The sequence below is a fragment of the Hemiscyllium ocellatum genome, chromosome 17, assembly GCF_020745735.1.
Source record: "Hemiscyllium ocellatum isolate sHemOce1 chromosome 17, sHemOce1.pat.X.cur, whole genome shotgun sequence".
Lineage (NCBI taxonomy): Eukaryota > Metazoa > Chordata > Chondrichthyes > Orectolobiformes > Hemiscylliidae > Hemiscyllium > Hemiscyllium ocellatum.
In genome coordinates, this window is record NC_083417.1 from 61,452,482 (window position 1) to 61,466,676 (window position 14,195).

At 40.5% G+C, this 14,195-nt stretch overlaps 1 protein-coding gene across 3 annotated transcripts in view; it reads left to right on the forward strand.

The window, feature by feature from the left end:
- The window catches only part of wdr59 (WD repeat domain 59), a 97,775-nt gene extending 87,214 nt beyond the window's left edge, over positions 1-10,561 (forward strand). For 2 of the 3 annotated variants that reach the window (XM_060838222.1, XM_060838223.1), the window contains exons 22-26: positions 593-731; positions 1,518-1,590; positions 2,611-2,734; positions 6,146-6,288; positions 6,485-10,561. In XM_060838222.1, the coding sequence (XP_060694205.1) occupies positions 593-731; positions 1,518-1,590; positions 2,611-2,734; positions 6,146-6,288; positions 6,485-6,720 (715 nt within the window). In that variant the 3' untranslated portion in view covers positions 6,721-10,561. The remainder of the gene's footprint in view (positions 1-592; positions 732-1,517; positions 1,591-2,610; positions 2,735-6,145; positions 6,289-6,484) is intronic. The other variant, XR_009645626.1, reaches the window with a different exon arrangement.
- The last annotated feature ends 3,634 nt before the right edge of the window (positions 10,562-14,195 follow it).

Consider the following 14,195-nt stretch of genomic DNA (forward strand, 5'->3'; position numbering starts at 1 on the left):
ACTGAAAAATGGGGTCAGAATAGTTAGCTTGTTTCAGACTGAAGCAAACCTGATGGGCCAAATGGCCTTTTTCTGTGCTGTAGACCTCTATGACAAAATGTCTAATTATTCCGAATAGTTGAAGTACTGCACTGTTTCTCTGTATTTTTGATGAGGACATTCTAGATTCACACTGGTAGATTTTTGGCACAAAAAGCATCAAGAAATATGGAGTTACAGCAGGAATAAAGTATGATGTAGAAGTTTGGTCATAACCTATTTGAAAAGCAGACCAGGATACTGATGTATCTGCTTCTTTATTTCTTGCTTCCTTGTACTCCAAACTCTGTCAAACCCTCATGTTTTAACATTAACAGGAGTTGCTATATATTTTGTAGGTTTCAATGACCGGGCAGATTAGATGGGGAGCTGCTCATCTTCACTGTATTTTTGTTTTAGTAATGTTCTTCTACTGATCTGAATCCTGTGCTGCTTGGATTGGTTTATCATAGTTACATTTAACATTATTCAAAGCTATTAATAAGCAGATGAGACTCTATTCCATCTCCTGCACTTTTTATTGATCCAACTTTAACTGTGTGTTTTTTCACAGCCTGACTCATTACAGCACCATACATGATGTTCAGACTCTTGCCATGCTGTGCAGCGTGTTTGAGGCCCAGTCCAGGCCTCAGGACTATGGCAGCATAGGACAGCAGGTCCACCAACGCACTTCTCCTTTTTTGCATTCTGTAAGTGTGTGTTTCCTGTTAGCTGGTCTGGGGTATATGCCACACACTGCTCCTAGCTTTAATTGCACTTTATAGTTGTAATTAGATACTTTTGAAGCCAGTGCGACAGCTGCTCGCCGCTTGTCATCGTAGTTTGAGTTGGCATAGCCCCAGTAAAAATCTCATACCAATCAAATGGACTGTAAAGACAACAAGAAGCCAGAGGGTAATTACAATTGATCTTCGCCTTAGTGTTGATGATGCTATGCTTGTGTTGTGCCTTTCTTGGGTCTGACCTTTTTTAAGCAAGCTCTGAGTTTAGAGCGGTGATGGAAATAATACATTGGACAACTCAAATACTTCCATTCCATCAAACACATCAAGACTGTTCAGTTGCCCTCAGATAAGTGGATCCAAGTCGCCCAAAGGTATCCTTAAAGAGCGGTGGTTAAACTTTCCCATTGAACAATGAACATTCACCATTCATCGCTTATTGGATGTATTGGTTCGCATGGTCACAAGGGAATAAGGTTTTGTTTTGAAGTAGCGATGAGATTAATTCTGCCGATGGTAGTGAGACGTCAAGTTTCGAATTGAGCGGACAAAGGGTTGAATTGCAAAATATTTTTGTTTCTGGCAAGTAAGGAGTTAATTTTCTGTTTGAGAGGCAGATATATTCCATGTATTATTGTCTTTGGCCTGAGTTCAAATTCTGATCTGATATGTGAACATGTGTACTCCATTAGCAGCAGTGTTTTCTTAGCCCTGTTCTGAACAGTATTTAACGATTTTGTTTTGTTCTCTTAGTCAGGTTATGCCTCTTCAGGATCCTACTCAAGCACATCTGAAACCACTGTCTGGTCTGCTGGATGGAACATAGGTAAAGCAATCCGAGAAAAATGGAGCAGTATGAACAGATGGTTTGCAGGAGAAATGTTCTGACTTCTGGCAGTAGTTAGAATGGGTGAACAATCAAAACTACAATCAGCAGCTTGTTTCTGCAAATGGAGAGCAAACAAATAAATTAAGACACAACTCTCTTACAGTACATCAGCATAATCTCCACAGGACTGTGCTTTATCATACAGTTTATCATATTGTAATCTCTCTCTACTATTTTCTGTTCTGGACGACTGTACATTGGAGTGATTTCAGCAATATCTAGTTGATCTGACAGTATATAGTGTAATAAGTATAACACTGTTGTGTCCTATAGTACAGCATAATGTAAAACCCACTCCATCCTTTGTGTAGATGTCATCTTTGTTTTTTCAATATTACCTGGATATTTGGAATTATGGGCCATTGTAACCAGTAAGTGGGACAGCACAATTGAGTTATTTTCACAACGTCACTGGAGTAATGATATTTTCTGACTGTTCTTGTGAATTTTAGCCTATTATGGTCCCTTGTTCCTGACTTACAAGTGTTGACATTTGTGATGACTAAAAACAAGCTAGTATCTTGTTACTGGCTTAATTGGTTGTGTAAAGTAATTTTCCAAAGTTAGCAAAGGGGTTGGAGTTAATGGGAACTGAATTCTATAGTGTCAGAAGGCTGTATTTAGATGATATTAATTGCATGGTTTGTTTTCATCTGAATGCAAAGAGTTTGGTTTTTAACCTGTAACCAAGTCCAGCCCAGTTTTCACTGTGCATACTGAACCTAACGTCTTTAGCTGTGGTCGTGTTCTTAAGCTTGGTCTTACATTGTTGGTGTCTGTTTTTGTCCCAACTCATTGAGTGTTCTGTTGGGATGAAACAACATGGTGAAAGTTTAAATCACAGCAGAGTCCTCGTGTTTGTCTGTATACCATTGCAAGACTGGTAATGATCCTGAGGGGATTATTGCTGCAGTGGCCTCAGATAATCTATAACTAACATACTAACACTTTTTTCAGTGGGCCGGGAACCAGAACATCTTAATTCTTGGTGTTACGAATCACCAGATGATTATCGGTATGGGAATCACATTTACACTGATCCTAAAGAACGTGAGAAGGAGCAGCATGAAAGGAATAAAAAGTGAGTGAGTATAATTGACCTGTTTTCATATAATATTTAACCAAGATTGGAAAATATATAGTAGCCAACTGTTGACGCTTGTTTTAGTTTTTATTCTTTGAAAAAAATGTCTTCTGTCCCTCCTTTCGGACTTGATTTACTGAGATCCATTGACACACTCCTCACCCCTTTATATCTTATTCAAGTGACCATAGTTTGTTGTGAAACCCATTTTACTGTGAAAAGCAGCTTGCCCTTGTACTGTCATGGGGTGTACTTTCAGGAGCAGTTGTTGGGCATTAATCAGTTATGGACTCCTTGGTTAAATATTACTTCCCCTTTAAATGGCATTTCTGAGACCAATCATATCACGTCTGTTGGTGAAAACCAATTCATACAAACAAAGAATTAAATATGATTCCACTTAGATCTTTATAGTTCAACTGCTTGCTGGGGTAAATCATCAAGAGAGTCTTTAGTGTTGTGACTTTCTTGGGGTTGAGGAAGGAAGGCAGAAAGATTAGAGGTCTGGATAGTGTGCTATAGAGTCAGAGTGCTACAGCACAGAGACAGGCCTTTTGTCCCAAACTGGTCCATGCTGACCAAAAATTCCGTCTCAGCTAACCCAATTTCTCTGCACTTGGATCATATCATTCTAATCCTTTTTTATCCATGTATTTGTCCAAATGTCTTTTAAATGTTGTTAATGTACCAGCCTCAACCACTTCTGCTGGCAGCTCATCATTCCATATGCGTACCACTCTCCATGTTAAATGTTGTACTTCAGATTCACATTTATTCTTTCACCTCTAACCTTAAACTGATGCCCTCTCATCCTCAATTCCCCAACCCTGGGAAAAGGACTGAGTGCATTCACCCTATCCATGCCTCTCATGATCTTATGCACCTGTAAAAGGTTCCCCCTCAGTCTCCTACACTCTTTTTAAAAAAAAAGGTCCTAGCTTGTCCAACCTCTCCCTGTAACTCAGATCATTCTTTTACACTCTTTCCTGTTTAATAACATCCTTCTTACAGCAAGGTGACCAAAATTGAACACAATACTCCAAGTGCGACCTCACCAACGTCCTGTACCTGTACAACTGCAACATAACTTGCCAGCTTCTATACTTAGTGACCTGACTGATGAAGGCCAGTGTGCCAAAAGCCTTATGAAACTCCTACCTTGACGTGACTTTGCCAAATGCAAACCCTCACACTTACCCAAATTAAACTCCATTTGCCATTTCACAGCCCACTTCCCCAGCTGATCAAGGTCCTACTGTAATTTCTGATGACCTTCCTCACTGTCCACAATACTGCCAATTTTAGTGTCATCAGCAAACTTATTTACCGTGCCTTGTGCATTCTCATCCAAATCACTGATATCGATAACAAACAGTTATGGGCCTCGTACTGACCCCTGAGGCACACCACTAATCACAGGCCTCTGGTCTGACAAGCATCCAATTTGCCAGCTAGTCCTGGATTCCATGCTATCTAACTTTCCAGAGCAGCCTAACATGTGGAACCTGATCAAAGGCCTTACTAAAATTCATATAGAATACATCTACTGCCTTGCCCTCGTCAACCCCCTGGTCATTTCAGCAAAGAATTCTAACAAATTTGTGAGACATGATCTCCCATTCACAAAGTTGCTGACTACTCCTAATTAAATCCTGTCTTTCCAAATGGATGTATGTCTTATCCCTCAAATCTTCTCAAGTAACTTAGCCACCACAGATGGTAAACTTACTGGTCTGAAGTTCCCAGGCTTTTCTTTGCAGCCCTTCTTGAATTTGCTACCCTCCAGTCTTTTGGAACCTTACCTGTGGCAACCATGATTCAAAAATATCACCCAGGGTCCCTCCTATTTCTTTAGCCTCTTGATGCATTCTTAGATATATCTGGTCAGGGCCAGGAGATTTATCCACCTTTGTATATTCTAATGTACCCAACACCACTTCAACTGTGATATGGACTGACCCCAAGACATCACCACTAACTTCCCCAAGTTCCCAAGTCTTTATATCTTTCTCCACGGTAAACACGTGAGAAATATTCATTGAGAGCCTCGTCCATCTCCTGCCATTCGACACATACATATCTGTTTTGGTCCTTGGGTGGCTCTATTCTCTCTTGTTACTCTTTTTCCTTTTAATCTACTTAAAGTACCTCTTGAGATTTATCTAATCTTCTCAGCTAAGGCTCTCTCGTGTCCCCTTTTTGCCCTCTTGATTTCCTTCTTCAGTAAACTCCTGTATTCCCGTTATACCACCAGGGATTCCCTTCATCCCAGCTGCCTGACCCTGACCCACGTCTCCTTTTTTCTGGTCAACGCCTCTATATCTCGTCATCGAGGGTTCCCGCTTCCTGCTAACCTTGCCCTTCACCCTCACAGGAACATATAAATCTTGAACTCTAGCTATCTCACTTTTAAAGGCTTCCCACTTGCCAGATGTCCCTTTACCCGCAAGCTCCTAGGAGAAAATGAGGACTGCAGATGCTGAAGATCAGAGTCGAAACATGCGGTGCTGGAAAAGCACAGCCAGTCAGGCAGCATCCAAGGAGCAGGACAATCGACGTTTCGAGCATAAGCTCTTCACGTTTCTGATGAAGAGCTTATGCTCAAAATGTCGACTCTCCTGCTCCTTGGATGCTTCCTGACTGGCCATGCTTTCCCAGCACCACATTTTTTGAGCTGCAAGCTCCGTGCCTAATTCTATCAAAATTTGCCTTGCCCTAAATTAGAACTTAAACCTGTGGACCAGTTTTGTCCCTCTCCATAACTATTTTGAATTAATAGAACTCTGGTCACTGGTCCCAGAGTGTTCCCCCACTGTCACCTGTCCTGCCCTATTTCCCAAGAACAGGTTGATATTTGCCCCTTCCTGAATCGGACCCTGTGTATACTGCTTGAGGAAACTTTCCTGAACAAATTCTACCCATTCAAGCCCTTAACACTTAAGACCGGAGCACTCACTGCGCATGTGCAGAATGGCACAAAAACCTCAGCACTGACATCGCGCACACGCATGATGGCACAAAGTTTGGCGTTGACATCATGTATGCGCAGGCACTGAAGCATGCGCAAAACGGTGCGAAGATTTCGACGTCCACCTCGGTCCGTGAGCAGAATGAAGTGCGTGAACCGATCCCCGCTGAAATTGCACTGTTGCCAACTAAGGTAAGCATTTCCCAAAATATCGTTCCCTCATTTTTCAGCAAAGTTATAGCCAAATTGCGCTATCAAAATGCATGTTATACCAGAACTACTTGTCCATAGTGCAGAAAGATTCAGTCAGGAAAAGTGAAGAAACTGTGATCGAAGTATTTCACTGGATGAAAGGTTGCCCTCTCATTTCTCATACGAAGATAATATTGTTTGTGTGTATTTTGAATTTGTGATTTAACTTCAGATTTCTCAATTACCAGGCTACTTGATCCAGCCAATATGCTGCAATATGATGACTTTAAGAAGTGTTACGGGGAGATCTTATATCGCTGGGGTCTGCGAGAGAAGCGAGCAGAAGTGTTGAAGTTTGTTTCCTGCCCTCCAGACCCTCATAAGGGGATTGGTAAGTTTAGAAATCTTTCTTTGTGCTATATATGACTGCAACCAGCAGAGTCTTCCCATTGACTCTAATTTTACTCAGGCTCCTTGATGTCAATGGTGCAGCTCCCATTTCTTTAGTTGCCTCATAATTGAGTAAAAAAAATGGTGTAATTCTCAATTTAAGTCCAATTACATTTTTTGTCTGCTTCCTCCTTCAGAATTTGGTGTGTACTGCTGTCACTGCCACAGTGAAGTCCGAGGGACACAGTGTGCTATTTGCAAAGGATTCACCTTCCAATGTGCTATCTGCCATGTTGCTGTTCGCGGATCTGCCAACTTCTGTCTTACCTGTGGGCATGGTGGCCACACTAGTCACATGATGGAATGGTTCAGGACCCAGGAAGTGTGTCCCACAGGCTGTGGCTGCCATTGCCTACTAGAGAGCACATTTTAAAAGAAATCTGCTACTGCTGCTCGTAATTAGAGGCCTTGAACAGTGTTCCAAGATATTCTGTCTGTCTATTCTTAACTGAGATTGTGACTGTCTGTTGATCAGAGATGTGAAAAATTTAATCAATGAATGAACCTTAAGACTGGAATTTTATTCTTTGAGGCACCAGGATAAAAGTTCAGACTTCTACAACATCTGAATTCTGCTTCAAGGAATGGAGGGAGCATGATTTGCACATTCTCCAGTACAGCAACAATGAATTTTCAAGTTGAAAAGCAAGACTTATTTACTAGAGCATATTTTAAAATGGACTGAAATGGGAATTTGTTTACTTGTTAACAGTTATCATCGTCCAGCTGATGATGGTCATTGCTGTCCAGCTGTTGATGGTGATCCTACATACTTGTCATGTACGAGTGAATATACTTCAGACTTGAAGTGACCACAATCCACAAAGCCGTGATTGGTAAGTCAGACCTTTTTGGCGGAAGTATTATGCTCCCTCAGAGGTTTGTGCAGTTGTCCCCAGTTTCACAGCTTGCTGCTAGTCTGTTTCCATAATACATGTGCAGTATTTATCTTGACTTAAATTGCACAGTCAGACTAATTTAATTCAATAAGGTACTCATGCATCCTTGGTTTACTGCTGCCTTCACTCTTGGAAGTGGACTAAATATCAGCTCAGACTAACTGTTCTGTCTGCTTAGTATCAGACTCGAAACATGTGGGCAGCTTAGAATGCTTATGCAATAGGGGGTTCTCTCTGAAACCTGGGGCTTAAGCTCATTCCTGGATATATTAGACAGTATCTTTCTGACTGCAGTCCCTAACCTGGGGCTGCTTGATATCTCTATTCCTAACGTCTTTCATCTTGAGCACAAAATAATAAAGTTGATTGGGTGGCTCTTGAATGGATTGACCACATCAAATACTATGCCATCTTTCATCATCTTTAAGATCATGTGAATGGGCCCTTTAGATAAATTGGCAGGCTTTGTCAGAGGTTAAGGAATTGCCCAGCAAATGATTGGATGGTGGAAGTGAACTAAATTGTGAGCATAGGTACTAACCATAGTACTGACACATGACTTACCGTTTGCTACCATTAATGCGACTGGGCTTGCTTGATTTTGCAAGACATGAAGCACTTGCATTGTAATTTCTACTGCTTTAAACAGTGACTGGAAGTATTTTAGCCATGTTAGTGATACAGAACTCCAAATTGAAGCATTTCGTCTGCAGTAAAAGCCATTCTTCAGGTTAATTTTGGGAGAAGCACTGTTTCTGTTTATTTTCAATTGGACTTCAGTGAAAGCCACTGCACATTTTGTTTGAAAACATTGATCCTCTCAGAAGCATTCGAGACTCCTTCCAAGAAGAGGGTGCAGTGGGTTTCCTTTTTTTAAACTTTGCAGCAGTATCTATGTGACTGACGTTTTTAGCTAAACATCAATCGTTCTTGTTGGCTGTAAAACGAATAGCAAATCCATAATATATCTTTATTCAAGGAACTACCTGGCTGTCTGCATAGTGGCCGAGTTAAAAAGAAGATAAACCCATGGGTCATAAAATCCCGCAACCCCTTGAAACAACATTTCAAACTGGAACTATTATATGTGTCACTTTAAGTATTTCAGCCATTTGCACGTTGATTTTTTTTTGTTATATATACATAGTTTTCCTAACTCTTTCCCACCTTCCTTCTAATTTGGTTCTTTGTGTTAGTTCACACAAGGTCCAGAATTATTTATGTTGCATGATTATTACTTAATTTTGTACCTATATGAAATTAGCAGATTGCTGTAATGTTTGGTGAACCACTCTGTTTTTACAGTGTGGGAAATTAAATGGAAAAATAAGATGTAGATCAGAATTGTGTTTCTAGAGGTGGCACGTGTGAAGGCAGAAAAGCAACTTAATTAGATAAGAGGGTGTTGTATCTGAAATCAGCTGCCATCCCATTTCCACTGGGGTGGGAAGGTCCACCATCAACTTCTTGAAATCTTTGAGTACCTGATTGAGGGAGTGGACATAAGACAGAAGTTTCCACCCAGAGTCAACCCTTTCCCATGTTACTGAAGCTCTTGACCATTCTCCCTGTGACCGTTAAGCCCAGAACTACCCCTACAAATCACTTATATCCTAATCCTTTTTCGATCCTGAATGTCTTCCCATTCGTAGTTACAACACTCTGTGGTGGATGGTAGGGATGTTGAATGCAAGAGTCTCTAACTGGTCAGCAGCTCTCATCTGGTGGGATTTTGACACCAGTGATTAAATGCCATGGTAGCTCTGCCAGTGGCTTCACATGTTCTCATTTACATTAAATAGCAAAAGATGTCAAGCTAGCTCATGGGAGCCCCACACCACAACAAGATTTGATCTGGGTCTGTGCATATCTGAAGTTTCCACATATGCCTCTGATCTCCCAATGTCCATAACATCCCTACCCTCCCACAGTAAACTTTGTTGCAGTTCCTTGAAGTCTGCTGTTCTGACTGAGCCTGCCGCCTCCACTGTGAAACTTGAGTATTTAATGTCCCTGAAATGCCCCTCCCTGTGTGACTGGGCAGTTATCTCTAAATCTCCCAATGCCCCAGGCCTCTTGCACTATTGCCCCTGAATCTCAGTTATTTCCCCAGGCACCCTGCAGTCTGGTTTCCATACAGCTTGTTTTTCTCCTGGTACCTGCTGATCTGCAAATTATATAAAATTTTAAGTTTAATTATTTGTGAGCATTTTAGCTCTTCCTTCCAGAAACCTGACCATAAATCTTGTAAATCTGGTTAAACATCCATGGTATTGAGAGGCAATAACACTCGTGTCTTTAGGATGTTGCTTTCCTATCAGTCATGAGGTGCCAGTTAGTTCAAATTGAAACTAAAAGCTGAATTGAATTTGTGCTAATTCTGTTAATTATGAAGGAAGAATCCATGGCACAGGAAGAGCAATAGCAATCTGACCATTTCATTAATGTCAGGAAGAGGAAGAACAATACTTCTCCAGGAAACTTGAAACCGGAGGGAATATTAGTTTGCCTTCACGAATGTTATTTTTTATGTTGCCTATAATTTTTTAATCTGTCCCAGTCCATGGTATGTACATTTTTCTGTCCCTTGAATAGTTGAATAAACAGCAGGCCTGCTCATCAGTGGTTGGGGAGTTAATTCCATCTTCCATTCCAAAGTTATTACACTTGCCAGCATTGTTTATTCTTATCATATGGCCAAGTGCCTCCGAATACTGTGGTCCCGACATTCCTGCTATTGATCATCTGACACACATTGCATTCCCTCACAAATTAGAACATGATCAGATTCTTCCTTGTCTGATTGATTCCTGACTGTCAGATAGCCTTTTGTCAAGCCATCTTTATTATCATGAATTAATAAGTGTTCCAGGTAATTTCAAAAAGGTCACTTTTTTTTAATGCCCCTGCATGACTTTTCTGTTTGGTTTTCAGCAGTATCCCGGAAATTAATCTTTAATTCCTTGTGAATCTCTGATGCTTTTGGATGTTTAACAACCCCACAAGCCCCACATTTTGATCATGTATCATCTTGGTGTTTTTGTTTTGACTTGCATGTTCCCGAGGTGCTCCTTCACGTTTGCGCTGTGTTGCATTCAGTATAATAGAATGCATGTACAACCATTCATTAAGAATTTACTTAATGAGTGGATCATTAACTTTTAAATGTTAGCACTGCTCCGTTTCGGCTGAAGATCCTGTATTTTGAAGCTGCTGAGTCCGAGAGCTTCAACACTGATTTGTAATTAAGTTGTAAATTGTGTACAAAGAGGATGTTGTACATACTATTCAAAGTAAATGTTTGTCTATGTAAAAGTCTGTGCGTTTGCTTTGGTAACTGGCATTTGACAGCCTGACAGTCTATTTTGATGGTAATTTGGGTTCACTTTTTTCTCTTGTCCATATCCTTGGATACTCTTACCTGAAAATATCAATCAGTTGCAGTCTTGAAAAATGCAACTCACCCACAATCTACTCAGAACCATAAAGATGCCTTTTGGAGGCAGTGAGCTTGGCAGAGTTGTTAAGTGAGTAATTTGCATCCCTCTTGACCGAAAAAGAGGATGCTGTTAAAGTCATGGTGAAGGAATAGTTAAAAAAAATCTGAAAAACATAAGAGCTGCCAGCGTCCAAGTACCTAACTCTTCTCCGTCCAACGTGAGGATTCAGGTTTTTAAAAAGAACCCTTGGAAATTAACAATTTGACTTTGTCCTAATAATCATTATAATTCAAAATATTACGACTTTGCTATTTGACAATGAAGAACATATGAACTACATCATTGGAGCTGAGCTCTTTTTATGTGGAATATTAATTAGTGGGAGAAATCCTCATGCCTCAGGTTATTACTTTATGATATCTCTTTACCCTGTGAGTTAAATTAAGAGATAAATTAAAGCATCAGGACTCTGCTGTTTGTTTATTTTAGAATTCTTTTCATCATTTATATAAATAATTTGGATGTGAATGTGGGAGGCATGGTTAGTAAGTTTGTCAATGAGTCCAAAATAGGTGGTGTAGTGGACAGTGAATAAGATTATCTCAAAGTACAACAGGACCTTGATCACATGATAGTTCGAGTGGTAGATTGAATTATTTAAGATAAATGTGAGGTGTTGCATTTTGGTAAGGCAAACCAGGGCAGGACTTGTGATGGGCCCTGGGGAGTGTTTCCGAACACAGAGACCTGGGGTGGTTGCTTGAAAGTGCAGTCACAGATAGATAGGATGGTGAAGAAGGCATTTGGCACTCTTGCCTTCATTGCTCAGACCACTTGAGTATAGGAGTTGGGATGTCATGTTACATCCATACAGGACACTGGTGAGGCCACTTCTGGAATACTGTATACAGTTCTGGTTGCCCTTCTATAAGGAGGATCTTGTTAAACTTGAGAGAGTACAGGAGAGATTTACAAGAATATTGCTAGAACTTGAGGGTTTGAGTTATAGGGAAGAGGCTGAACAGGCTAGTGCTTTTTTTCTGTGGAGTGTCAGAGGCTGAGGGATGACTTTATGGAGGTTTATAAAATCAGGGGTATGGAAAGAGTGAATAGCCAAGATCTTTTTTCAATGATATGGGAGTCCAAAACTGGAGGGCATAGGTCAAAGGTGCAAGGGGAAAGATTTAAGAAGGACCTGAGGGCTAACTACTTCACACACACACACACACACACACACACACACACACACACACTGGTGCATGAATGGAATGAGCAGCCAGGAGAAGTGGTGGAGGCAGGCTCAATTGCAGCATTTAAAAAGGCATCTGGATGGGTATATGAATAGGAAGGATTTAGAGGGATATGGGCCGGATGCTGGCAAATGGAACAAGGTCAGATTAGGATGTCTGGTCGATGCAGATGAGTTAGACCGAAGAGTCTGTTTCTGTTGTGTATCAAGCTATGACTGTATGATTTTATAAATCTTTGTCCATTTTCCCCATCTCAGTTCCAAGTGTGAGTTGAAGTTCAATTTGTCTATCTTTGATCCATTAACTCTTGAAAATCTTTTCTAATTCTAGGTGTTAAAGGTTGTAGTTGACTCAGGTGGTTTGGAACCTATAGTCTGAAAGTCACCCTTTTCCCCCCTAAATCTGCTGTATTTATCATGATATACCTTACCTCATCCTAATGTGTTACTTTCTCAAAGAAATCTATCCCATGTAAATCTAATAACTTTTAGGTTCTTCCCTGGAACAGGGAGCCTGTTCCACAAATTGGACATTCACTGGACAAATATTGTTTCCGTTTTTGTGAATGCCCTCCTCTTTCAAGCTTAGCCCAAACAGCCTGTCGTTATTTCTGAAGAAGATGACATCTTTGTCACGGTTTCCATTAAATAATTCTTCAAAATTCTAAAAGAAACAATTATATCCCCCTCAACCATTCTTTACAATGAAAATGTGTGTATTTACAGGATAACAATTCATTGAGAATCCTGTGTCACCTACACACTTGGCTAGACAATTCTATTCCTTCATGCACAAATTAAGTACATAGAAAGCTGAAGTCTCAATACAGATTCCTTGTCAGATCCTGCCAGAAAAGTCTCTTTATCCCTATTCTGCTAAAGTTTAGATCAGAGTAGTGCTGGAAAAGCACAGCAGGTAAGGCAGCATCCGAGGCACAGGAAAATCAATGTTTCAGGCAAAACTCCATCAGGAATTATCAATCTGGAGAAGTATGTGATAATGCATTTATTGAAGACAAACAAAACTAGAGGATATCCAATAAACTGGAGGATCTTTTAGAGGAAGTAAGAGATTTTGGAGTGCATGTCCACGGGTTTCTGAAAGAGGCAGATGAACAAGACATTAAGGAAGATGTATAGGATGCTTTCCTTCATTTGGCAAGGTATTGAACAAAAGCAGGGGTTTAATTCTGGAAGTATGTAGTCACTGATTAGGCTATAGCTGGAATTTTGAGTAGAAATCTCATCATCACATATGGGAAGAGTACCAAACCTGTAAATACTGTGGAGAGATTTACGAGAATGTTATCAGGTCCTGAAAATTGCAACTGTGAGAAAAGATTGTATAGGCTGGAGTTTTTTCCTTGAAACGAAGGAAGAAGAGGGGTGACTTAATTAAGGCGTGAAAAATAATGAGTTTCAATAGCATGTATCAGGAAGCCCTGTTTCTCCAGCAGATAGGTCGATTACCAGAAAAAATGTCAGATGATGATGATAACAGGATTACAGGCTTCATAGGAAAAAAAACCAGAGTGTGGCTGTTGAGATGGAAACCCTCAAGTTATTTAGAAGGAAATGTGAAGTTATACCTGATGTATTGTAGCCTGCAAGGCTACAGACTAGGAGTGATTCCTGATGAAGGGCTTTTGCCTGAAACGTCGATTTTCCTGCTCCTTGGATGCTGCCTGACCTGCTGTGCTTTTCCAGCACCACTCTGATCTAAACTCTGGTTTCCAGCAACTGCAGTCCTCACTTTTGCCTATTCCTATTCTGCTACCCTCAGGTTCTTTGGACATGATTTGTTGACCACTATGTCATATGCTGTTTCATCCTACTGGTTGACATTCAATTTAAGGAAAGGTTTCGATACCTGAAAGAAACCTTGACTGTTATGATGGTTCCTGCTAAAATTTCTTATAAATTTCATCAATCCATTATGTGGTAGCCAATAATGTTTCCAGTATGGTCATAACTGTCTCATTATTTTGTAATCCAAACAGACATTAGTTAACACCAGTATCTGTATAAATATATTTATGTTGAAGTATTTATTAATAAGGTCCCCCTTATTAAGTATCAATATTATTATCCCCTTACTATTCTCGTCCCTGTTTTCCACAGTGACTCAGTGGTTAGCACTGCTGCTTCACAGCTCCACTGACCCAGGTTTGATCCCAGACTTGAGCCACTGTCTGTGTGGAGTTTACACATTCTTCCTGTGTCTGCGTGGCTTTCCTCTGGGTGTTCCGGTTTTCTTCCA